This window comes from Alexandromys fortis, unplaced genomic scaffold, assembly GCF_014885135.2.
Source record: "Alexandromys fortis isolate MF-2015 unplaced genomic scaffold, M_Fortis_MF-2015_v1.1 scaffold_21, whole genome shotgun sequence".
Lineage (NCBI taxonomy): Eukaryota > Metazoa > Chordata > Mammalia > Rodentia > Cricetidae > Alexandromys > Alexandromys fortis.
Window position 1 is genome coordinate 7,657,959 of NW_026067905.1, and position 24,092 is coordinate 7,682,050.

Consider the following 24,092-nt stretch of genomic DNA (forward strand, 5'->3'; position numbering starts at 1 on the left):
GCACATGTTTAAAATGTTGGGCTTGGTGGTGGGCGCTTGCAATCCCGGAGCTGGTAGACGCCTGGGGTTCATTGGTCAGCCGGTCTGGCTTGCTTGGCAAGCTCCAGGCCATCGAGGAACTCTTTCTCAAAAAAAGCAAAGTGGGGCCCGCAAGACAGCTTAGCCAGTAAAGGTGCTAGCTGCCAAGCTGGGTGACCTAAATTCAATCCCCGGGACTGGTGTGGTAGAAGGACAGAACCAGCTCCCACAGCTCATTCTCTGACCTCCGCATGCATGCCACGGTGCACAACGTGCAAGCACACACACACTCTCTCAAATGTATCAAATAGAACTACACTATCTTCTATTTAAACATTATCAGTGTAAGAGATTAGCATTTACTAAACAGAAAATTACTGTAAGAAAGTTATGAAATATTATTATTATTATTTCTTTTTTGAGACAGGGTCTCATCCCGTGGCTCAAACATGGCTGACACTAGCCTCAGCTTCCCAGGACTACAGGCCTTTCCACATCCAGCTTGGATTGTCCAGTTAGTCATTTTAGACCACAGTGTTACAGAGACCCCAGAGAGTGAAACCCAGAGGAAGGGATGAGCATGTCTGCTCGCCGTGCCCTCGGCTGGCAGTGGGTTGCTATGACACCTCTGGGCTCTGGAACACTGGACACGTGCAGGAAAAGTGTTGACTGAGCTCACTAGGGAAACCTTTGGGGGCTGTTCTGAGTAAAAGGTCTTCACGGCGTCTAGAGGTAGCGGCCACTATATTCAAATTTTGTTTTTGTCTTTAATTCTGTATCCATGTGTGGGTGTGTGACGGTATGGGAGCAGATGCCCCAGGAGTCTGAAGAGAGGATCAGGTTCTCTGGGAGCTGGAGTCACAGGCACTCCACTGCGTTCGGGTGCTGGGAACCAAACCCTGATGCTCCCTCCCAAAGAGCAGCCAGTGAGCCGACTCTCCAGCCCCCGGTTTATCTCTTATTTGGGTCTTGCCCTCTCAGTGCCCCTGCCTGGGCCTTCTGAGTTCTGGGATTAAGACAGAAACCACGTCTCATCTTTATAAATCTTACAGTAAGCATTAACACTTTTTACATGTATTTATTTTGTGTGTCCACAAGGGCCATAGCATGCGTTTGCCAGTGTGTGTGTGCATGCACTCACACACATGTGCTCACATGCATGCACACAATACCGTAATATGCATGTGGAGGTCAGAAGACAGCTTGCAGGAGTAGGGTTCTCTGCCTCCGCCATGTGGGCACCCGGGATAGAACCCCAGTTATCAAAGCTTGGTGACAAGAGCCTTTGCCTGCTGAATCTCCTCAATGACCCCTAAAGCACGCTCTGTTTACTGAAAAAGCTCCCTTTTATTTCTTAATCTCAGCGAGAAAGTTGCCATGAGATGGAATCTGAGGATGAGGTTTATAAAACACCGGGAGTTTCCCAGTTTCCCTAAGTGCTATTAGTTTGCCTTCCAGGACTGCTGGTGACACAATGTTTCCCTTAGGGCCCGTGCTGGGACTTTGTACCCTCTTTAAGTCTTATTTGACGTCCTTAAGCTATACAATATACAATATACAATACCCTCCCCAGAGAGTTTTGGCAAACAGAGTTGTCGTTTTGGCTTTGCTGTTCCAGAACTCTGGGCAGCCTGTATTTTTTTTTTTTTTTTTTTTTTTTTTTTTTTTGGCTGCACTCCTCGGTGAAGACCCTGCAATGGAGTGCATCCCTAAAGTACTCCCTCCTGTGAGGAAGGCTGCCCTCTCCCGTCCGGAGAGGCTGCTACCAGGAGGAGGAATTAGCAATGTGTCAGAGCACTGCTTCAGCCGCCAGGGATCTTCCTCCCACAGACTTGCTCGCGGCGGCCACGCATGGTTGCACAGTTTGAGCTCTGCAAAGGGAATAAGAAATGAACGAGTCATCCCTGCAAACTCACCCACCCTCTATCCTACATCCAGCCTGTGTCTCCCCAGAAATTGTGTTTGAGGGTGCCATGAAGCCTGTATAGACAGACTGGAGCAGATAGCTCACTCGCTCTTGCTCCTTGTGTGAACTGACCCACCCTGTGAAGAAACTCATTGAATCAGTTGGACATCCTCTTGCCATTTAAGAGTCTTACTCTGAAACCCTGGCAATTAAACTTAGACTGTGAGAGCCGGACGACGTCACGCACTCTCAGGCTAGCAGAGTTGAATTGGCGATGGGCAGGTTTGCTGTGAGCTGTGTATGTAACCGAGAGGCTTCTCTGCTCCCAGACCACTTTGCTCTCGTTTCCTGTGGCCCAAATTGGCCTGGACCTTGCTGTGTAGTTGAGGATGACCTTGGACACCTGGGCCACTCTTCTCCACCTCTGAAGCACCTAGCTTGATGTAACCCTCTTACTGGACCCCTAGCCTACCAGGTCCACCCCAGGTGCCATTGTTGTACAGTGACACACGCCATTCCAGGGGTGTGGTTTAAGGTGTTCCATATATAGTCTTTTTTTACTTAAGAAGAAGGGCATTTATTTTAATATTTTAGGAGAAAGGAAATGACAATTAAACCCTGGTTTCTTCGGATATTAATATATATGAAAAAGCTAATATATTTTGGGTGTGAAAAGGAAATTAATGTAAAGAAAATATTGAGTAACATATATGTTAAAGAGTCTGAGTTAGCCACCTAGGCAGTGGTGGCGCACACCTTTAATCCCAGAACTTGGGAGGCAGAGGCAGGCGGATCTCTGTGAGTTTGAGGCTAGCCTGCTCTACAAGAGCTAGTGCAAGGACAGCTAGAATTGTTACACAGAGAAACCCTGTCTTGAAAAAAAAAGGAGTTTGAGTTAGCCATTCACAATGTGTATATTTATTTAACTATCAGATGTATCCCATGGATATATACAGTTTTGCCTTTTAAGAAGCCAAAACAAGAAAAGCCACCAGAGATGGTTCAGTGGTTAAGAGCGCTTGTTGCTCTTGTAGAAAGGCCTCGATTTGGTTTTCAACACCCACATGGTGGCTCACAGCCCTCTGTAACTCCAGGTTCCAGGGGTTCTGATGCCCTCTTCTGGCCTCCTAGGGCACTACACATATGTGGTATACAGTATACATACATACAATCAAAGGAACTATTTCTACACATTAAATATATATCTATATATATATGTGCGTGTGTATATATATGTGTGTATGTGTGTGTATATATATATATATGTATATATATATATATATATATATATTTGCTTTTCAAGAAAGGGTTCTCTTGTGTAACCTAGCTGCCCTGGAACTCACTCTATAGACCAGGCTGGCCTTGAACTCAGAGATCTGCCTGCCTCTGCCTTCCAAGCACTGGGACTAAAGGCGTGCACCACCACTGCCAGGCTAAATTAAAAACATTCAAAACTATAATACTAAGAGCCTGCAAGACGATTCTTTGGGTAAAAGTGCTTGCTTTGAAATCCTAACAGGCAAAGTCCAATCCTCGGAACCCATGTAAAGGTGGAAAGAGAACTGTTGCTTCGGGTTTCTACTGTTAGGATAAACACCAGGACCACAAGCATCTTGGAGAGGAAAGGGTTTACTTCAGCTCACAGCCTACAGGACATCACTGAGGAAAGTCAGGGCAGGACTGGAGGCTGGAACCTGGAGGCAGGAACTGACGCAGAGACCATTGAGAAATTCTGCATCTAGATGTTTAGTTTGCTTTCTTACCCATAGCAGAGCCACCAGCCCAGAGATGGCACCACCCGTAGGTATCTGGACCCTCTTATACCAATCATTAGTCAAGAAAATGTCCCATAGGCTTACGTATAGGCCATCTAACAGAGGCATTTTCTCAAATAAAATTCCTTCTTCCCAGACACGTCCAACTTTGTGTCAAGTTGACCATAGCAAACCAAACAAACAAAACCAGGACAGGAACCAATTGCACAAAGTTGTTCATTGGACTCCCACAAGTGTCCACACACCTTACATACACACACAACAGTAATAAACAATACAAATAAATAATAAAACGAAAATATTACACGAGTAATAGTTTAGATAACAAAAATGTAGATATACTCAGATAGGTCAAAAAGAAAGGGGGTGTTATAAAATGGTAAGCGCCAGAGACCACGTCTATCTGTTCCATCACGGAAGAAGACGTTAGATGGGGTGATTTCCAAAAAGACACTGGGAAGTCTGAGGTGTCTACTGAAGGTCCTTTTCTATTCTGTGTTCTCACAAGGTGGATGGGGCAAGCGAGCTCCCTCTGGCCTCTTCACCTCTCCGTTGAGAAACATGGCAGAGGAACCTAGCCTAACTCCGGGTTCTCGGACACTCCTTTACTGCTTTCAACTGTCGACCTCTGTGGGTGCGGATGGTGTCCTGCTCTCCCCCCCTCTCCGGCTGCCTCTGAGTTGCCTGCCCACACTCACCCCAGCACAGATATCAACACAATCTCACTCAGTGAGCTGGGGTGTTAAAGGCCACTCTCAAAACCAGGTTCAGATTTCTGCATGTAGATTCATCCATGTTTAAAAGTCTCAAGTAAGATGTGTAAAGTACAGATTAGAAAAAGATGTGTAGCCAGGCAGTGGTGACACATGCCTTTCATCCCAGCACTCAAGAGGCAGAGGCAGGCAGATCTCTATGAATTCGAGGCCAGCCTGATTTACAAGAGCTAGTTCCAGGACAGGCTTCAAAGCTACAGAGAAACCCTGTCTTGAAAAAAACAAAATACAAAGAAAAAGATGTGTATCTTCTTAACAGCCTAGCAATGTTCCCTTCTGATGTCCTCCCTAATTACAAGTTCTTCGAAGTCCTGCCAAATAGAGATCCAGTTTGTCTGCTATTTACATGTCGCCTGTATAAACACATGCCTCCTATCCCCTAACACACACACACACATTCACACACACACACACATTCACACACACTCACACACATCTCAAGTTGCCACACTTTTCTGAAAGAGAATCTAAGAGGGTATGGGGTGATGTGGGATTACCCTCCATATGCTATAAACATGTTTTATTACCATTGGTTAGTAAATAAGCTACTTCAGCCTATAGCAGGGCAGAATATAGCCAGGATGAAAGAGATACATATAAATAGAGAAAGTAGGAGGAGTCAGAGAGACGCCATGTAGCTGCCGAAGGAGAAAGACACCAGTAGCCAGCCAGAACCTTACTCTTGTGGCAATACATAGATTAATAGAAATGGGTGAGTTTAAGATGTAAGCGTTAGTCAATAAGAAGCCTAAGCTATTGGCCAAGCCGTGTTGTGATGAATACAGTTTCTGTGTGATTATTTCGGGTCTGGGCACCTGGGAACAAACAAGTGGTCCTGGTCTACAGTGAGGTTTACAGGAGCTGTGCCAAAGCTAGGAGGGGCTGCTGCAGGGAAAAGAAAGTCAAGCACTGTGCTGATGGTGACCATGTGGACAGTACACACATGTAACGGACTGTGCATCTGCCATTCCTCCAGGGTTCTTGGAGTCTCTGGATGACTTCTACATTCTTAGCAGTGGCCTGGTACTGCTACAGACCACCAACAGTGTGTATAATAAAACCCTGCTGAAGTTCGTGGTCCCTGAGTCTCTCCTGGCCTGGCAAAGAGTCCGCGTGGCCAACATGATGGCAGTCGGCGGTAAGGACTGGGCAGAGATCTTTTCAAGGTACAACTCTGGTAAGTAGGTCTCTCTGTGTGCTAGCCCTCAGGCACGCGCCTGCGTTAGTGAAGCTTTACCATTGTTAATCAGTTGAGATTATCTACCAGTTAGCCAGGCAAGGCGTTCCATGCTGCCCTTGTGTCTCCCAACGCTGCAGGTACCTACAACAATCAGTACATGGTCCTGGACTTGAAGAAGGTGGCCATCAAGAAAAGCCTTGGCAAAGGCACTCTTTATATCGTGGAGCAAATTCCTACATACGTAGAATATTCGGAACAAACCGATGTTCTAAAAAAAGGTACCGTCTTCCCAGCCTGCTGGGATTGTGCGCCTATCTGTGTGTCCTGGCTTCATTTCTGCTCTTGTGCTACTCGGAGAAAAGCAACTTAGGCGTGTGTGTGGCGGGAATGTGAGTGTGTGTGTGTGTGTGTGTGTATGTGTGAGGGTGTGTGTGTGTGAGGTGACTGTGTGTGGCGGGATGTCAATGTGCGGTGAGTGTGTGTGAGGTGAGTGTGTGTGATGGGGATGTGTGTGTGTGACGGGGATGTGAGTGTGAGGTGAGTGTGTGTGGCAGGGATGTGTGTGAGGTGACTGTGTGACGGGGGTGTGTGTGTGAGGTGAGTGTGTGTGACAGGGGTGAGTGTATGAGTGGGTAATGGGTCTGTCAGTTTTCCTGGTACAGAATTATTGTGTTCGGCACAACAGGTGAGAGGGACCTCACTCTCTCATTGGAGATTGGGATGCCTGTCAGACACATGACCCTCTGACCTCTAACAGCCCTAACAACGATCTCTTCCTTAATTCTGGAGGCTGACTTTTTAGTTCTGCTCAGCACATTTTTTGGATGTTGCTGATTCAGGCAGGAAAAGCAATAATACCAAATTGCTTCTCAACAAACTCTGGAGTGTCCTATAGCAAAGGCCGAGAGTCCAGAATGGGAGAACCGGAATAAGGTTTGAAGTACTGGGCCTTACTAAAAAAGTACCTTACTAAAAAAGTACCTTACTAAAGAAGGTACCATTAGTGGAAGGGGTTATCAGGGGTACTGCCCAGACAGATGAAGTTGAGGGATTGAATCTTGGCTTCCCCAAAATCTCAGGTAAATGACCCATCCTCGCCAACCCTGCTCTCTCCATGTAAGTCAGGGCAACCGTGACATAGACCCACCAATTGCTTGCTCATCGTTTTAAGATCCCAGAGCTCGGAAGCCAAAGTTACCCGGTAGGAAAATGTGATCCAAACTAAACTAATTTAGTAGGAAAAAAAAACCCAAATCTGCAAAAATGGGCTTGAGGGCCTTCTGTCTTTGTCCCCTCACAAAGACATTGCTTATCATGATGGTCATTTGTCTTTGTCTCTGTGACAAATCACATGACAGTGACTTAAAAGAGGCCAGATTTACCTGTGGTGCAGGTCACCAGGTCGAAACTTTAACAACACTTGCCATTTTCCTACAATGACTTTTTTAAAAAGTTTGTTCATTGGTATATACTGTGTTCAAGAATAGACTCATTATGCTATCTTACACAGAGTATACACTGATTGTGTACAACAGTAGACTCAGTATGCCATCTTACACAGATACGTGTTTTTATAGCACCCTCTCCCTCACACCTCCCCACTCCCACCCTCACCAATCCCTTTCCTCTTGCCAATCCATCCCTTCTGCTTTCATGGCTTATTTTTTCTGGGCCTGGGGAAGCCCTGTAGAGTTTAACTAGGGAGATTGACAGTAGCTTGGGTAACTTAGCAATGGCTACACTACAAAAGAAAATGTCCCTAGGGTCCCTTAGACCACTGGTTCTCAAACCTTTCTAAGACAGAGACCCTTTAAGACAGTTCTTCGTGTGGTGGTGACCCCCAACCATAGTTATGTTGTTGCTACTTCATAATTGAAATTGCACTATTCTTATGAATTGTAATGTAAATACCTGGCATGCAACATGCAAATGGGGTCATGACCCACAGGTTGAGAACCACTGCTCTGGCCACCCTTCTGGGTCTTTTCTCTGTTCTGATGTTTGATCTCATAGGGAAGTTTCAGAGAAACATTATACTAAACATTCTGCTGTGAGGATAAAGGCTCAGGAAGAAATAGGAGATGCTCTCAAATAAAGATACTGTGTAGCCATTCTTCAAATTAAAAACAAAAAACAAAAACAAAAACAACTTGGCCTTAGAAAGCAGCTCTGGGATGGAGGCAGTGCTGCTTCTTCTTCTTCTTCTTCTTCTTCTTCTTCTTCTTCTTCTTCTTCTTCTTCTTCTTCTTCTTCTTCTTCTTCTTCTTTTCCTTCTCCTTCTCCTTCTCCTTCTTCTTCTTCTTCTTCTTCAAAAGTTAGTTTATTTAGAGGGTTATGGAAGAAAAGGAGAGAGGGAGAGGGAGGGAGAGGGAGAGAGAGAGAGAACTGCCTCTAAGAGCCAGACGGCAACTGAGCTTGAAATCACACTTCCAAGAGGGGATGATAGTGCTTAAACATCGCCAGGTTGATCTGGGAATACACACACTTCTGTAGTAAATGCTTTTGTCAATGATGAAGCCTTATGAGACTGTGAAGGGCAGCAGAGACTGGTTTTTGAGGGAGCTGTTCCTATAGTATTACCAACAATTGATTTATTGCCGAGACTGGCACTACTGTAAGTACTACAGCTGCTTGAACACATTTAGTGTCTACAACGATCCTTAAAAAGGAAGGATCCACTGTGTGATACTGGATTAGTTACCCTGTTGTGATAAGCACCATGATCAAAAGTCGCTTACACAGGCAGTTGTTTTGGCTGCTGGTTCCAGAGGGAAAGACCACAAAGGCTGGGGAGGCACAGCAGCACGCTGCAGGGGCAGGCAACAGACAGATCACATCCTCAGTCACGGGCAGGAAGCAGACAAAGCAGAGGGGAAGTGGGGCCAGAACATAAATCCTCAAAGGCCACCCCCACTGATGCACTTCCTCCAGTAAGGTTGCATCTCTCAAAGGTCCCATGACTTCCCCAGACAGCACCACCAAGAGGAAGCCAAGTGTTCAAACACACGAGCCTGTGGGGAACATTGCTCGTTCAAAACACCACAGATGCTGGAGAAGTATTGTTGACATTATAAAGATGAAGACATTAGTACAAAGAGGTGAATGTGTCCTTGGTCACATACCTAGTAATGCTGGAGCCAGGCTGTGAGTCCAGGCAGCGTTCCCTTCTGAGTCTCTGTGACTTAGTCCGGCCTAGCAACAAGTCTGTTTTTGCCTGTTAATTTCAGTGCTGTCCTTATCTCCGCTCTTCCTGGTGCAGGCTCTGTGCCCTTGCAAGGTTAAACATTTGCTTTGTTACTGCGGCTTCTCCCTGGATTAGGAGCTTCTCACACAAGAGTTAAAAAAAAGGACAAAGACACACACACACACACACACACACACACACACGGGCCAAAGAACATGGCGGTCGGAAATGACTCCCTGAAGTAGAGCAACACCTAATTTTTAGAATTGAAGTAGACTCACTGTACGTGGTGGAGGACTTCAGAAAGACGGTTCCTCCAAGTCCACCGTGCACTTTGAGCTCATCCACCCACCATACTCCCCCCTTGCTCCCTCCTTCCATCCCTTTCCTGCTAGGCCCCTTCGTTTGTCCATGTTGTCTCCGTTCTACTTTTGAACCTAACTATAAAGCACTCTGGAGGAAATGTGTTTGTCTGAGTCAGGCTCACTCCCCTGCCTGTGACCATCTCCAGACCCACCCTCTTTCCTTTTATTCTTTGTGGCGGAATGTCACACTGTCTGCATTGACTCCTTCATGGCTAGACAATGGGTTGCTTCTACTGGCTACCAACCATAAACAGTAAACATGGATTTACATGCCACGGTGGTGTGTTGACTTAAGATTTAAGATTTCCTATGTGCATTCCCAGGAGCTCCACAGCCGGAGTGTAACGCAAGCTGGTTTGGAGAAACCTCCATATTGGTTTCCATAGTGGCTAGGGACACCCTCATTTTAACTGATGGACCTGTAGGTAATAACCTAGGCCAATGTAAGCTGCGATGTTCCTAGAATTGTGCCACGTGTCTACTGCTTAGTGACTTGATGTGCAAATTTTGGATGACAATGGCTACCGTCCTGAAAGTTAACAGCCTACTGGAATGGGAAAGACAACACCCCACCCCATCCCCACTCATTATAGGCACTCCCTTTGCTTCCGTTCTCACAAAAGGAAGAAGTGGGGTGAGGTGCCTGAGACCTCAGCTTTCATCCAGGAACTTAGCTAGAACTGGCGTTTTCTGATGTCAGCGCTGTGTTTCCGTCAGTGCAATTAGTGTCTGCTGTCCTCAGCGGGCAACAGGCTCACCACAGGGACGTCAGGCTGCTCCCCAGAATACTACATTATCCTTCGCTTTTTCTGCTCCATAGAGAATAATGCTATTATCTGCATTCTAGATTGCGCTCCTAACTCAGGGTGAGAATCAAAAACCTCTCTGACTCTTCTTCCCCACAGTAACCTAGAAGCACTCCACCTCGGGGAGTTTAGAGGGACCCCACTGGTCGGCAGGTTTCTGTTCTCAGCTCCAATTCCCATGCCGCTTCATTGTAATTACACACGTGGCGGGTCTCAAATATACTATTATTCACTAACCTCCGCGTTTTGTTTCCCTTCTCGTCCCGTCTCCCTCTCTCTGTTCAACCCCATCTTTCGCTTCCGTTCCATATCAGGATACTGGCCTTCCTACAACATCCCTTTCCATGAAAAGATCTACAACTGGAGTGGCTACCCGCTGCTGGTTCAGAAGCTTGGTTTGGACTACTCTTATGACTTAGCTCCACGAGCCAAAATCTTCAGGCGCGACCAAGGGAGAGTGATTGATGTGGCTTCCATGAAATACATCATGCGATACAATAGTACGTAACACATTTCTCAAGAGCCATTCTTCAAGACTCCTTTCCTTCCCCCGCAGAATAACCTGTGCAAGTTGATCATCTTGTTCTAGAAGGAATTATAGGAAGTTATCCGTTCCGTATTCAGGATACTGTTCATGCTGTACACACAGTGCTGAACAAATAGAACATTTGCCTCCTTTATAAAATCCCAGAGAACGTTTGAAAGGCTGGCAGTGTGGCCCAGCAGAGAAAGGCACTTGCTGCCAGGCCTATTAGCCTGAGTTCGACGCCCTAGTCCTTGACAGTGGAAGAAGAGGATTCCCATAGTTTGTCTTCCGACCACCACAGGCACGCCATGACATGCTTATGTGCATACACACATGTAAGCAGACACAAATTCAATTCTTGGTCCTGGCTTCTTCTTGTAAATGTTGGAATTGTGGGTATATATAACCACACCTGGCTCTACAGACTTTTTTTTTTACCTGACCGCCCCCCTCCCACCAAGAAAGTTGCATGGAAAACATGAAGGAAATGATCCAAGTAGGGAGGGCCCCTTTCCTTAACACCTCTCGACCTCCTGCCAGCAGAATCCCCAAGGACAAAAGCAGCTAAAATACTCATAAATGCTTTCTTTTGATGAAGACTCTCCAAGGCTAATTTGTTTATCATCTGCTGGGAAATGGTGACGCACACGTATCTAATCTCTTCTTCTGCTCTCCCTGGGGGGTGGTGCTTGCCTTGGCCTGGTGCAGCTAGGCCTGGAGCAAAGGATTTGCAGCTTGTCATTCCCTGGAGCAAGCCTAGAGCAATGCCTGTACTGGGAAGCAGGTTTGGGTTTCTAATGCCCAAACCTGAAAAGACACCGTGATCATGGCAGCACTTATAAAGGAAAACATTTAATAGGATGGCTTACAGTTCAGAGGTTCAGTCCATTATCATCATGGTGTGGAGCACGGTGTGCAGGCAGACACGGTACTGGATAAGTAGCTGAGAGTCTCCATCTTGCAGACAACAGGAAGTGGTCTCCATGTCACACTAGGGAAGCCTGAGCAAGAGAGACCTCAAAGCCCACCCCAACAGTGATACACTTCTTCCTACTTCACACCTCCTAATAATGTTGCTTCCTTTGGGGGCCATTCTCTCTTAAACCACCACAGCGGGGGCACTCTGTCAAACACAATCTTTAATGATTCAGGCATGAATAGATCCAAACTCTTACTTTGGATAAGTAGATCTCAGAATAACCGACACCTGTTCTTTCCCCATTGTTGTGTCTCCTAGATTATAAGGAGGACCCCTACAGTAAAGGTGATCCCTGCAATACCATCTGCTGTCGTGAGGACCTGAATGAAGCCAGTCCCAGCCCTGGAGGTTGCTATGACACCAAGGTAACTCACATACCTTACTTTCCAATTTACTTCTAATGAGGAGTTAGGCTAGAGACAGAGATTTTTTTTGTGGCATAAAGCCCGGTGTCTTTAAACATATATGAAATTCAGGAAGCAGACTGTTCCTATAGATAACAGAATTTACCTTATATAGTGAAGGATCAATCTTCAACACCTTCACCTTGTCTAGAAGAGCTCTTAGTTATTTATAAATGTATTCATAGGGATGGAGAGATGTTTTAGAGAACTGACTGCTCTTTCAGGGGTCCAAGATTTGATTCCCTGAACTGACATGCTGCCTAAGAACCATCTGAACTCCATTTCTGAAGTATCCAACGCCCTCTTCTGGCTTCCAATGGCACTGCATGCGTGTAGTGCTCATATACACTGGAAGACAAAATATTCGTACACATAAATATTTTAAAATTCATTTTAAAATGTGTACAATCAGCATAGTAACATTTTATGATGGCTCTAAATCCAAAGAACCATCTTACTGAGAGTACTGTGGTTCTATATTACACATGAATTAAGGAATATGTTTTAGCCCAGTTGGCCAAAGCACTTCAGGTTTTTGCAGCAAAATGAAGCTTGCTCACGTGGCCAATAACAAAAGCCAGCTAACAGCATGTTGATAGACGGCCACCATGGAAGGACCTAAATCACCAGAGACCCAAGGAAGGTTACAAGCTTGGCCGTTTTCTTGAGAGCAGGCTGCTCCAGACTTTCCCATACATAAGCTGGCCTTTTAGCTTCAAGATGCAGCTTTCATCTCTTTGACTGGAGAAGCTCCCACACCACTTACACTTGCCTTCACTGTCAGCCATCCTTCACGGGGGAGATGCTTTTCAAGTCTGAGTCCTAGCTCTCCCTTCCAGCCAGGTGTGTGAAGGCAAGACTTCAGTTCTAAGGATGTTTCATGCTGTGCAACTCAGGTAATAAAGAGGAAAGTGGCACCAGGGAGCCCCAACATGTGTTGTTTCTTTTCCATGGTAGTCACACTTTCAAGAGGAAAGTGTATGGGAAGTACTGCATTTGTCTCAGACAGCATGCAGAAAACCGTCTCTGTTACCCTGTATGGAAGAACCAAAGTCAAGCTGCCATCTGCCAGATGTTGTTGCCCGAATAAGCTTAACATACATTGTCTTCCAGCTACTTCAGACGCATCGCCTTCTTTCCCCTCTAAGGCTAGATATGCTTCCATCCCTGAGTCGGGTTCTGGAGTGCCCTTTGGGTGTGGCTCATCCTTTAGAACCCTTGTTGCTGCCCTAATTAACAGCAGCCTCTGCTGGCTTTAGGCCTTTGTTACTCCCAGTAATTCGTGCTTTGGTCTAGGAAGAACGGGCACGAGTCCACTTTCTGAAGAAGAAAACCGAGTCATGGAAACACTAAAGCGATCTCAATGAACCTTGCGGGGTTACAGTTCTGAACTGGCCATCCCACTGCGCAGCTTCTGTCCACGCTGCTCTCCTAGTAACTCCCATTTGGATGCTAAATGGCCACAGAAGCACGTGTCACAGAAGGGATGCAGCTCCCAGGAAACTGTCTCAGAGGCTTGCAGTGTGCCCTTGAGTAGGGAGACGAGGACCACACAAGCTCCAGATGGTCTTTTAAAATGTTGTCCTCTTTTTTCCAGGTGGCAGATATCTTCCTTGCGTATAAGTATGCAGCCTATGCCATTAGTGGTCCCACAGTACAAGGTGGCCTTCCTGCCTTTAACTGGAATCGGTTCAACAAAACTCTTCATGCGGGGATGCCAGAAGTCTATGACTTCGATTTTGTTACCATGAAACCAATTTTGACACAGTGAGGGTGGAGGAGGAAAAGGAAGCTGTGAATACGACTCCAAAGGCACTATATTTAGCTCTATTTTCCCATCTGTACATTTAATAAAAAAAAATATTAAATTCCCTTCCATTTCTCAGATTTTTGGCTTTTTACAGCAAAACCATTTCCTGCAGGGTGGAGAGCGAAATGAACACACATGAAAGGACAGCAGAACCCATCCTCCCCTCCTCTGCCTGCAGATGCCGAACACAGCCCATGGTATAACCAAGCTCTAACCAACTGAGCTTGATTGTAAGATGAGGGTCGTTTTCAGGCAGAAGCCATCTTAAGACACCTGAACCTCCCGTGTTTGTTCTCCTTCCCGTTGGCCAATGCCAACGGCAAAGCCCAAACAGGAGGCACTGTGACCCCGTTACCCTGTTGGTGCCGCTGCTAACCAGGCAGCGGGTCTACAGAGCAACTTCTTCAAAGCTAGGGAGTAACGTGGGGGTGGAGTGCCAGGGAACTGCCAAACAAGTTGATTAAGACACACTGAACAGTGAGCACACACACACACACACACACACACACACACACACGCCGGGAACTCTCGGAATGAACTGGAGTACTCAGAATGTTAAAAACCCAATCATTTATTTCAGAGTACAAATTTCAGGCTTTCTGGACAAATCCCACTGCAGTTAACATGTACACAGACAGCATTCTACTATACATTTAGGAAAGAAAATGAAAACTTTCAAAACCTAATGGAAAATAGAGCAACTTGCTACAGCCCAGTTAATGAGACCTCAGGAAGGCCTTACATCATTTTATTATTTACACATTCAACCGCAATGAACAAAAATCAGATTGCAAGTTGTCCTGCGAGGGGCTTATTTTTACATTTATGTTTGAAATTGCTGATAAAATTCTCAAGCTAGGATTCCCAGGTGTTTGATTGCTTAATTCTCTTATTTACAAAAGGAAAGGGGGGGGGGAGAGGAAATTCATTTAAATATTTAAATGATAGGTACTCAGTTGTCTCTACATAAAAAAAAAAACACAAAAATAAAAGTTCGAACATGATAAAATCATTTGAAGATGAGAGCGGTGTCTCTTCAGCTACTCCATTTCAGCTGGCTCAAGGGGATGAGGTTGAAGAATTTGGTAAGCCTCCTACACTGACAAACTCATGGTTACTGTTCTAATTTTTTGTGTGCCCCTGAAATATTTCTTTGAAGCCATTTGCCCAGAAAATAATTAAGGTAGGCAGAATCCCACAATTGCCCAGTTATCACCTATGCACAAGGACATGTGTATTTCCATGAGAACCAAACATGTGACCCAACCAGAGGGAAGCAGGAAAAAATATAATGAAGATACTGAATGGCCTAAGGCCGAGTCAGGGACTTGGAAGGCTGTCTTTGTGGTCCTTACAGGGTGAGAGAGCAGCATCTGGAAGTGAGAAGATGCCACACCCAGCATTTTAAATCCTACACAGTACTGGGAAACTCACGGGAAGTGAAATGTCTCCAGGCACTGACACGAAGTGGTAATTTGGAAGATGTTTAACACAATGCAGCAGGCAACAAGAACATCCATCCGGCGTGTAAGGAAAGCGGCAGAGGTGTGCCTGAAACCCCTGAGACACACGTGTTTTTAATGTATCCCTTTCTGGCACATGGGGGGGAGGGGTCATGGAGGACACCTCTCTGTGAGGTGAATGGTGCCCAGCCAAGTATTTCCAAGCAAGAAAACTCTCGTTTCTTTCATAAAGTCACGCTTCACTGCACAATACAAAGTATCCTACAGTTTAAAACTTGAGCCTAGACAAACAGGGCCAGTCACCTTGTCAAGTTAACAGTCACAACCGAGGCTGTCTTTGTATGCCAACAGCAAGGACATACATGAAAGAGGTGTGCTCATGCTTAAAACGGGGTGGAAAGTACCGACACAGCAGAGTAACAAACATTACTATTCCCGGTCATTCCCGTACAAACACCTGACACCTCAGGATGGCACTTGAGAAGTTTCCAGGATTCCCGGCGAGGCAATACTTACCAGTATTGTCAGGCTAAAAATGGAGCAAACATGAATCCCCCAAATGGGACAACTGAGCTTATCTGTGACACTTTGAGCAGGAGGCAACAGAGAGCCATGGAACATGTACTGCTCCTAAATCCCGAGGGCGCTGGGGCCTGTGGCTGCTTCCATTCTCCCCCACAGACAGCCAGAGAGAAAGCCAATGCCCATCTGCCCCACAGAAAAAAGCCTAGCACACGCCAGGAAACCCAAGGTGGCTGCTGCCTGAAGCCTAGTGGCAGGTCATCTGAGGAGACTGTATCCAAAAGAGTTCTCCCTCAACAATGACAGTCTCTCTTCATACCTGATTTCCAATCTGGAGGAAAGTTACATCAGAGCTATTAGTTAAGATTTTTTTTTTTTTTTTGACAAAAATCCCCAAGTTGAAGCCAAAACAACAAAATATAGTAATCCTACTGGGCTTTCTTCACCTAATTATATAACACTATGGAAACATTTAAAAAAGAACAAGAGAAAAAATGATTAGTGAATATAAACAAAAATATTCACCCGGGAAACTTCCATTGGCTATTGGGCAGACCAGCCAGTAAAACCAATTTTGTGTATGTTTTTCTAGACATAGACAGGAGTGATGTTGAGAACACCAACCCTGTGCCTCCCACAACACGTGATGAACGAACATGCTGGTACAGAGAGGCGATCTTGCATAAGAAATCATTTCCTCCTTCCCAAATTCTCACTGCCTAACACCGGCAACACTTCATCATGATCACAAATCTGAGTCCTTGCTGCACAGCAGCAGGCTACGCTGAACTTGGGGGAAAATGACTTGCAAGTGGTCTTTTTTTCTGGGAGTGGAAGGTTAGGAGCATTTACACTTTGGCAACTGCAGGCTTCCTTCATTAACCAAAATGTTCATGCACACTGAAGATGACAGAGCAAAGCCAGGGAGAAGTCACCAAAGACCCTGTTGTCACAACCAGACGACTCCTGCTGTCAGCCACCCAAGGCACGAATACACAACGGGACTGGAGCTCCCCACTTCCAATGCCAGCAAAAGAGAATGACTGATGAAGGCAGAAGTATGTCTTAAAAATGCTGTAGGAGGAAAGAGCTGGAAAGTGACTGCACAAATCCCACAATGCCTCGTTCACCCTTGCCCTCCCTCGTCTGCAACTCTAATGCGCCTGGCTGACCCCCTGGGCGTGCACAGGTAAGCCTGCACCTGTCATCTTTGTGGAGGAAAGAGAATCAATGCACTGACTGGATCTAGGAGCTATGTGAAATGACCCAAAAAAACACGCTTCTAAGTTCTATCCAAAGTTGACGAGATCAGACAGTACTGGACACCACCACTCGAAGTGAAGGCTAAAGCAGGAAGGGTCTCTCTCGGAGAATTAGGAGATCTGAGCTCCAGCTCTTTCGTGAGCATTTACTGTCTGGGAAAGGACACTCTCCATAAGTGATGAGATGAACCACAACTTCCTGCAGATTCTCTAACAATACAACATAGACATTAAATTTTCTTAAACAACATGGTCTATTTTATGCAGCTAAATAATGGGCAAAATTAAAAGAAAACAGGAAGTCAAATTTTTGGATTTTGTGATACAGTGATGTTATAAAAGATGAGGAAAACACACCCTACACAACTCGGTTCTAAAATTGCATAAAGGGTGTGGTATCCTTGGTGGCAATGAATAAATGAAAGCTGAGAGAGAAGAAACAATGACAGGCATGTGGTCTATGTATTTCTGTAGCTTCTAAGGCACAACACAAATGGAGAAGCCAGATTTGGGACTTGGGGTACAGATACAAAATTTTTTACCTAATCAGTAACACAGAAGAAATCAAAGAAATTATGGAAAGAATACCCCTTCTGTTAAAATTCATCTGCTTTAAGCTAAATATTTTTTTCTTTTCATTTCTTTGGACTTTGTTTCGAGTCTTTGATCTTCTAGACCCCCCCCCCAAAGGTAGAAGCAGGCCAGCAACCCCTCAGATTCTTTATCTATCGTTTCCCACCAGAAGAAAGGGAAATATGAGTGAAAATGGGAACTGCACTGTGATAAACACACGCCCAGAAATTTAAAGCTTGAAAGAAAGAAAGAAAGAAAGAAAGAAAGAAAGAAAGAAAGAAAGAAAAGAAAAGAAAGAAGACACATGAACACCCATACAAATTCCCCAGCCTCATAACTAAAGCAAGGAACAATTTACATTTGAAACCCCTGAAGCTTGACTTGTTCAGGGGAAGACTTGCGTTACCGGCTGAATTTATTATACTTCAGTTATAAACAAACATAGTGTGTACACTCATCTGTCCAAGAGATCTTGCACAAGGTGGATTTTACATTAAATTTCATGCACAAGATTAAAAACAAGCCCAAAATGTGGAACTTTGAAAAGAGGAAGCTGAAGGCTCCAAGGTCTAACTGTTCTGGGAGGAAGAGATCACGTCCGTGGACTGAGGGTCACAGAAAGGCCCAAAACGTCCATAAATGTCCTTGGCGCGCACCGCAAAGTAGTACTTGCTGCCAGACACGAACTGAGTAAGAGTGCAAGCCATTGGCAAAGGAAGGGCTTTGACTTCGCCAATCTTTTTCCACTGAGAGGGCACAGTGGCACTGGGTTCCTCGTGGTAAGCATAGAGATGGTAGCTGTCAACAGAAGCGCAGCTCCGATCCACTTCCAGGACACTCCACGACAGCACGATGCCATTCTGACTCTGGACTCGTGCTAACTTCAAGTGTGGTTTCTGAGGCAGGGAAGTGCTGGCAGCTTCTGGGGGCAGACGCTGAGGCTGTGGGGCTTCCGGTAAGGGAGCTGGATGCATAGGGCGTGGGGGCTCCTAAGAAAGAGACATTGTATTGATTTCTAATGATTATAATTATACAACCATTTTAGAAGATATTTTAGCGATCATAGAGACAATATCTCAAATTAAGAACTCTGAAAACCACCCAACACCACATCCAATTTTGGCAATTCTGTTCAGTGATATACAACAAATCATGCTCCAGACTATGGTGCTGAACTTGCTCAACTATATTTCCTAGGCAGAAAACACTAAGTTTTCATGGACAACAACAATCACTGAAGAGATGCTGACACTAACAAAGAATTTACAATTCAATGTTCTCTACTGTAGATTCTTCTTTTAGGAAAATTTAAAAATTATGTATAACATATAATCAGCACATAGAAGCACACTCATTTTATGTAGAACATACAATCAGCACATGCAAGCACACTCAACTTTAGATCCACACTATCCTACAAAGACTGCAGCACAAGGATGAATAATGCTAACCGAGCACTATGTTCTCGGCCAGGCTGGATGAAGAAGGCAATGCTGTGAAGGACAAGTGGACTTACAGATGCACACATGGCCGGATGACCCCCAGCCAACAGGGCAAGGGTGAGCAGATGAGCAGAGGAAGGTGGAGGCGAACAGACAAGAGTGAGGGTTACCACTTCCTTTGGCACAGGGTGCATGAAGAAAAGACTATCTGGAAGGGAGTTAAGGCCCAGTGACTCAGAGCATGGAACTGGCCCTGGAGGGTCTGCTGACACAACGCTGCACAACACTGCAGCTACTGCAGACATGGCCGTCACAGCTGATCTAAGACAACAGCAGTCTTCCCCAAAAAAGAGCCAGAAAACAGAGTCCAAGTGCAACCTACTACTCCCTGACTTGGTACTGGAGTCCAAATGTCATTCCTTACCAAACTTCATGTAACAAAACATGTCTAAATATAAGGTGGGGATATAATTCCATGCAAATACTGGTGGACAAGGCACCCAAATAGAACAAAGCAAAGCAGTACTTCATTACATAGCTAGATGATGTGGGAGTCCCCTCTGTATGCTATGAATATGTTTTATTACCGTTGGTTAATAAAGAAGCTTTTTCGGCCTATAGCATGGCAGAATATAGCCAGGCTGGAAGAGATACAAAGAGTACACGGGGTCAGAGAGATGCCATGTAGCTACCAAAGGAGACAGATGTCCCAGAACTACTTGGTAAGACACAGCCTTGTGGCGATACACACAATAATAGGAATGGGTTAATTTAAGATGTAAGAAGAGTTAGTTAATAATAAGTCTAAGCAGTGTTTTAATTAATATAATTTCCGTGTGATTATTTCCGGTCTGGGGGGCCAGAAACGAACAAGTGGCCTCTGCCTACAGATAGTTTGAATAAACGAATGGATTATGTGAAGGTTCAAGAGTATGCTACTAAATTCCAATGTTTGATTACAGTCAAACTGTCAAAAGTATAAGACAAATTATTCTAAAAGCTACAAGAACAAAAGTGCCAAGTCACGGTTTAAATGTGATTCCCCTAAGTTGGAGGTCAATATGTAGAAAGGGGACTCTGCTCATTACCACCAATGAAAGAGAGCATGCAAGAATACAAATCCTCCTGTAGATAGTAGAGATACTATCCACAAAGGACAAGGAAAGGCTGCAGATTGTAAGACTACAGGACTGAAGCTGGAAAAAGTACGAATCATACACTGATGATTTCAAGGAATGTGGATGTTTTGCTGAAAGGCATTATTCCTAGTAGTAAAGAAATTATACATACATCTGTAGAGAGATATACGAGTCAGTTAACAGACAAAATCAAGTTGAGCAAAGCCCACATTTAAGGGAGTAACACTGAAGGCTGGATTATGCCTGACAGAACAGCAGCCATAGCTGTTCTTCTAATCATCTCTTCCTGCCCTACTTAATCATCTCAGTTCATTTAAACCACACAGCTAAAAAGGGCTAAGAGAAGCTGGCTTAAGTTACAGGCTTAGGAAAGCACTGGAACTGAGTGGGTCTGCCTAGAGCTCATGTAGTCCCTTCTAATATGTTGAATATTTATGCTTGTTGAATCCACTCATGCCTCAAACCAGTTAAAACCAGGCAAGAGTTTTGTTTTCTCAGTGCAGATGGGGTTTCTGTTGAAGTTTTTGGGAAGAAATATATCACACTAGGTATTCCCTTAAAATAAGCAAGCGTGGCTACACAGGTCAGTGAACCCTCTGGAACCCCAACTCCTGGCAACTACGACAAGAGGACCATGAACCCAAGGCCAGTATGAGCTCGATGGAGACCAGCCTCAGAGGAAACAAACCAATGCAGCAAGTGCTGTAGGAATACAGTGACACAGACAGAAAAAAGCTGTCACATGCGGGAAACTGTTGAAACTGCACGCAGGTTACACTTTGAAAGCTTTAATAGCAGTAGATAAAACTAGAAGTCAACATCCCTAGCAAAACAATTTAAGCTATGGGAAGTTCTAGATTTACAAAGCAAAATGTCTCAGAAGCTGTTGTCGATTATGAAGAGGGAAAACCATCCCAGTTTATGTTACAATTCCCTGAAGAGAGCAAAGCATTCTTTTGTAGCTACAACACAAAGGAAGATCCCGAGGAGGGTGAGATTGGGCTGGGGCTAGACGCACTGTGGGAGCGGGCACAGCACCACTAAACACTTCATGATGTACTAGCCTTGTGTATTTATGTTACTTTAAGTTTTACAGACCGGGAACACTACCACTAATCCCCATAGACTGCTAAGGGCTCCAGCAGACAATGAGGCTCTTAGAGTGACGGACTCAGACATGCAGTTCATGATACTACTCTTCCACTACATTTAAGTCAGAAAATCCCAGCTGACCAGCTCCAGCTCCAGCCAGACACATACACGCCTAAGTGCTGGGGAATGTGGGCTTAGGGAGCACACTGCCTTGTGTTGGTTCTTCAGCCTGTGAATATCGGTTGCCACAAGGGCAATGGAGACTTTAGAAACTGCGCTGTGTGAAAACAAGCATACTGCCATGTTGGGAACATGATGAACTCCAGTGACAACTATGGGTGCTGGAAAAACACGTTTTGCTAGGTAATGTGTATCACCTTTGACCTCCTGCCTCACTTCTCTGATGGCCAGCATTTCTCTTCATATATATCCTACATATATTCATATATATTCCTCAGCACCCCTGAAACTCAGGTATAATCTTGTCACATGACAGTATGGCCTAGTTTGATGCTAAGTTTAGAGGAAAATACTTTATTTACTGTCCTTTTGTAAAAAATGCATTCTGAAAACCAATGGCTAGTTTAAAATAACCTAATGACAATACAGCAGTTCTAATACAGACAAGGAAAGAAAAAGCGCCCTTTAATTTGCAATGAGTTAGAAGCGCTGTCTACCACCCCACAAGCCCTGGCTGTTGCCCTGCCTGCACTCAGGGAGCAGAGGCCCTAGACACTTTCTCAATGTGTAAGGGTAACTTCCTTAAAATAACCAACTACTCAAGGGGAGAGAGAACTATCTCCTTCCTTTGAATAATATTACTTTAAAAAAAGCAATGGTAGCCAGGTGATGTTGGCACCCACTTTAATCTCAGGATGCGGAAGGCAGAAGCAGGCAGATCTGAGTTCGAGGCCAGACTGGACTACAAAGTGAGTTCTACGACAGCCAGAGCTACACAGGTAAAGAAACTATCAAAAGGCTGTCTGGAACGCGGTGACAGCTTAGTCACTGAGAAGTCTGAGGCAAGCACTGATATTTACAGTATGCACTTGTGGTGGCCGGTGATGCACCGTGAGCTGAGGCCCTGCTGATCCCAGGGTGAGTCCGTTGTTCACAACGTACGTGGTGGTCTGAGGCACTCGGACTGTAACACCTGGAAAAGAAAATGAAACAGAATATAAAGGAAATATCAAGCTTTAACTATAAATCTTTCCCTATGCTATATTCTACTATTAAGACACATATTCTATGCTACGAGTACACAGTATCTCATACAGAATGGCTACAGTTACAGCTTAAATAACCTCTAAATTTCCTGGGACAGTTTCCTTCCTTTAATTTCTTCAGCCGCCTTCAGGACTCTTACGACTGTCAACAGAGATTACCCTTTTGTCTCAAAACATTAGTAAGTATCAAATGTGGTGCTATAATATAGGCCATTAACCAAGCTAAACTGAAGACAATATAAAGGCTATAAATCCTACAGGATACATGTCCAGTTCCTTTCTTTTAATCATAAGAAGGGCTGGATGTGGTGGTGCACACCTTTAATCCTAGCACTTAGGAGGCAGAGGCAGGTGGAGCTCTGTGAGTTCCAGGCCAGCCAGGGTTACATACTAAGACTGTCTCTAAATAAATAAATAAGGGAGAAAAAAAAAAGAATATTTTCAAAATCCATTTTAACAGATACAACTATATGCTTGTGGTGCTTTGAGAAATGTATACATGGTGGAATGGCTAAGTTGAACTAATTACCTCACATCATTTTAATTTTTGCCATAAAATCACTTAAAATCTCCAGTAGCAGCAATTTCCAATGTACTGCATTACTACTAACCATGCCACACAAGGGCCGTTTCTCAGTGTGTCCCCTACACCGTTACTAACCATGCCACACAAGCGCGTTGCTCAGTGTGTCCCTTTGTATGATAATCCAGTGTCAGTATGGATCAGTACTCACACTTCAAAGCCACATGAAAAAAGAGCCTTACTATTTTGAGGGTTGACCTGGCGAACAGCAGGCGCCTGCATAACGGTTCCTCGCAGGGGAGCCTGAGCTGGTGGTGCTGGCACAGTTGTATAAACCACCTGGTGATTTGCGGGAGCTCTTGGTACAGGGAGTCTTGTGGTCACCTGAGTTATTGGACGATGTGTTACATTCACGGTGGTTGGAGCTAATAGAAACCAACAAAAGATAGCAAGAATCTAGTCAACTCTATGTAAGAAGACAGCATATAATTTACCATTACACAAAATTTGACCATGGGGGACAGGCTGTCAGAACCATGTACAGATCACATACCTCAAGCCCTTCCTCCAGTCCCCTGGGGGTCATATACATGCATTTCCCCACTTCAGGTGTCTCTGTCTAGCTGAGCTAACTATAGCAAGGGACAAGCCATCGCCTAGCAATAAGGAACAAGTTCAGCTGAAGCAATCCTCCAACACCCAGCCAAACTCATCAAATCAGAAGACTGAAGACAAACAAGCCAGCATAGCTCAAAGAACAGACTGTATCCAATACTACTAGATAAAGGAGGCTATGGCCTCGGACTGGGAGTGGGAGGGTGGGGAAGCATCCTCACACTGTGTTATCTGTAGGAGGGACTGTTGTTCCAGGGCCTAGCTTGGTTTCTGCTCTTCAAGCACATCTATGGCCTGCACTGTACAGACGGCTGGCTGATGAAGTCCTCTTCATTCCTCCTGCACCAAGCCTGTTTCTATCTGACAGACTAACTCGACAGGCTCTCTTGCCTGACCAAGCCAACTCTGCTGGCCTGGTCTTTTTTCACTCACCTCAAAGCACCAGGGACTATGAATCAGCCACATACCCATGTTTCTGAAAACTTGCTGGGTGGCTTGCAGATAAGCAT

The 24,092-nt window shown here is 45.0% G+C and overlaps 2 protein-coding genes across 4 annotated transcripts in view; one reads left to right on the forward strand and one right to left on the reverse strand.

The window, feature by feature from the left end:
• Positions 1-13,789, forward strand: part of Plbd1 (phospholipase B domain containing 1) — a 49,991-nt gene extending 36,202 nt beyond the window's left edge. The window contains exons 7-11 of the mRNA XM_050135201.1: positions 5,449-5,649; positions 5,790-5,930; positions 10,322-10,507; positions 11,771-11,877; positions 13,514-13,789. Coding sequence (XP_049991158.1) covers positions 5,449-5,649; positions 5,790-5,930; positions 10,322-10,507; positions 11,771-11,877; positions 13,514-13,687 — 809 coding nt within the window. The 3' untranslated portion in view covers positions 13,688-13,789. The remainder of the gene's footprint in view (positions 1-5,448; positions 5,650-5,789; positions 5,931-10,321; positions 10,508-11,770; positions 11,878-13,513) is intronic.
• A 649-nt stretch (positions 13,790-14,438) lies between these two features.
• The window catches only part of Atf7ip (activating transcription factor 7 interacting protein), an 84,945-nt gene continuing 75,291 nt past the window's right edge, over positions 14,439-24,092 (reverse strand). For all 3 annotated transcript variants that reach the window (XM_050135173.1, XM_050135171.1, XM_050135172.1), the window contains exons 13-15: positions 23,211-23,393; positions 22,260-22,372; positions 14,439-18,535 (exon numbers count right to left, since the gene is read on the reverse strand). In XM_050135173.1, coding sequence (XP_049991130.1) covers positions 18,116-18,535; positions 22,260-22,372; positions 23,211-23,393 — 716 coding nt within the window. In that variant the 3' untranslated portion in view covers positions 14,439-18,115. The remainder of the gene's footprint in view (positions 18,536-22,259; positions 22,373-23,210; positions 23,394-24,092) is intronic.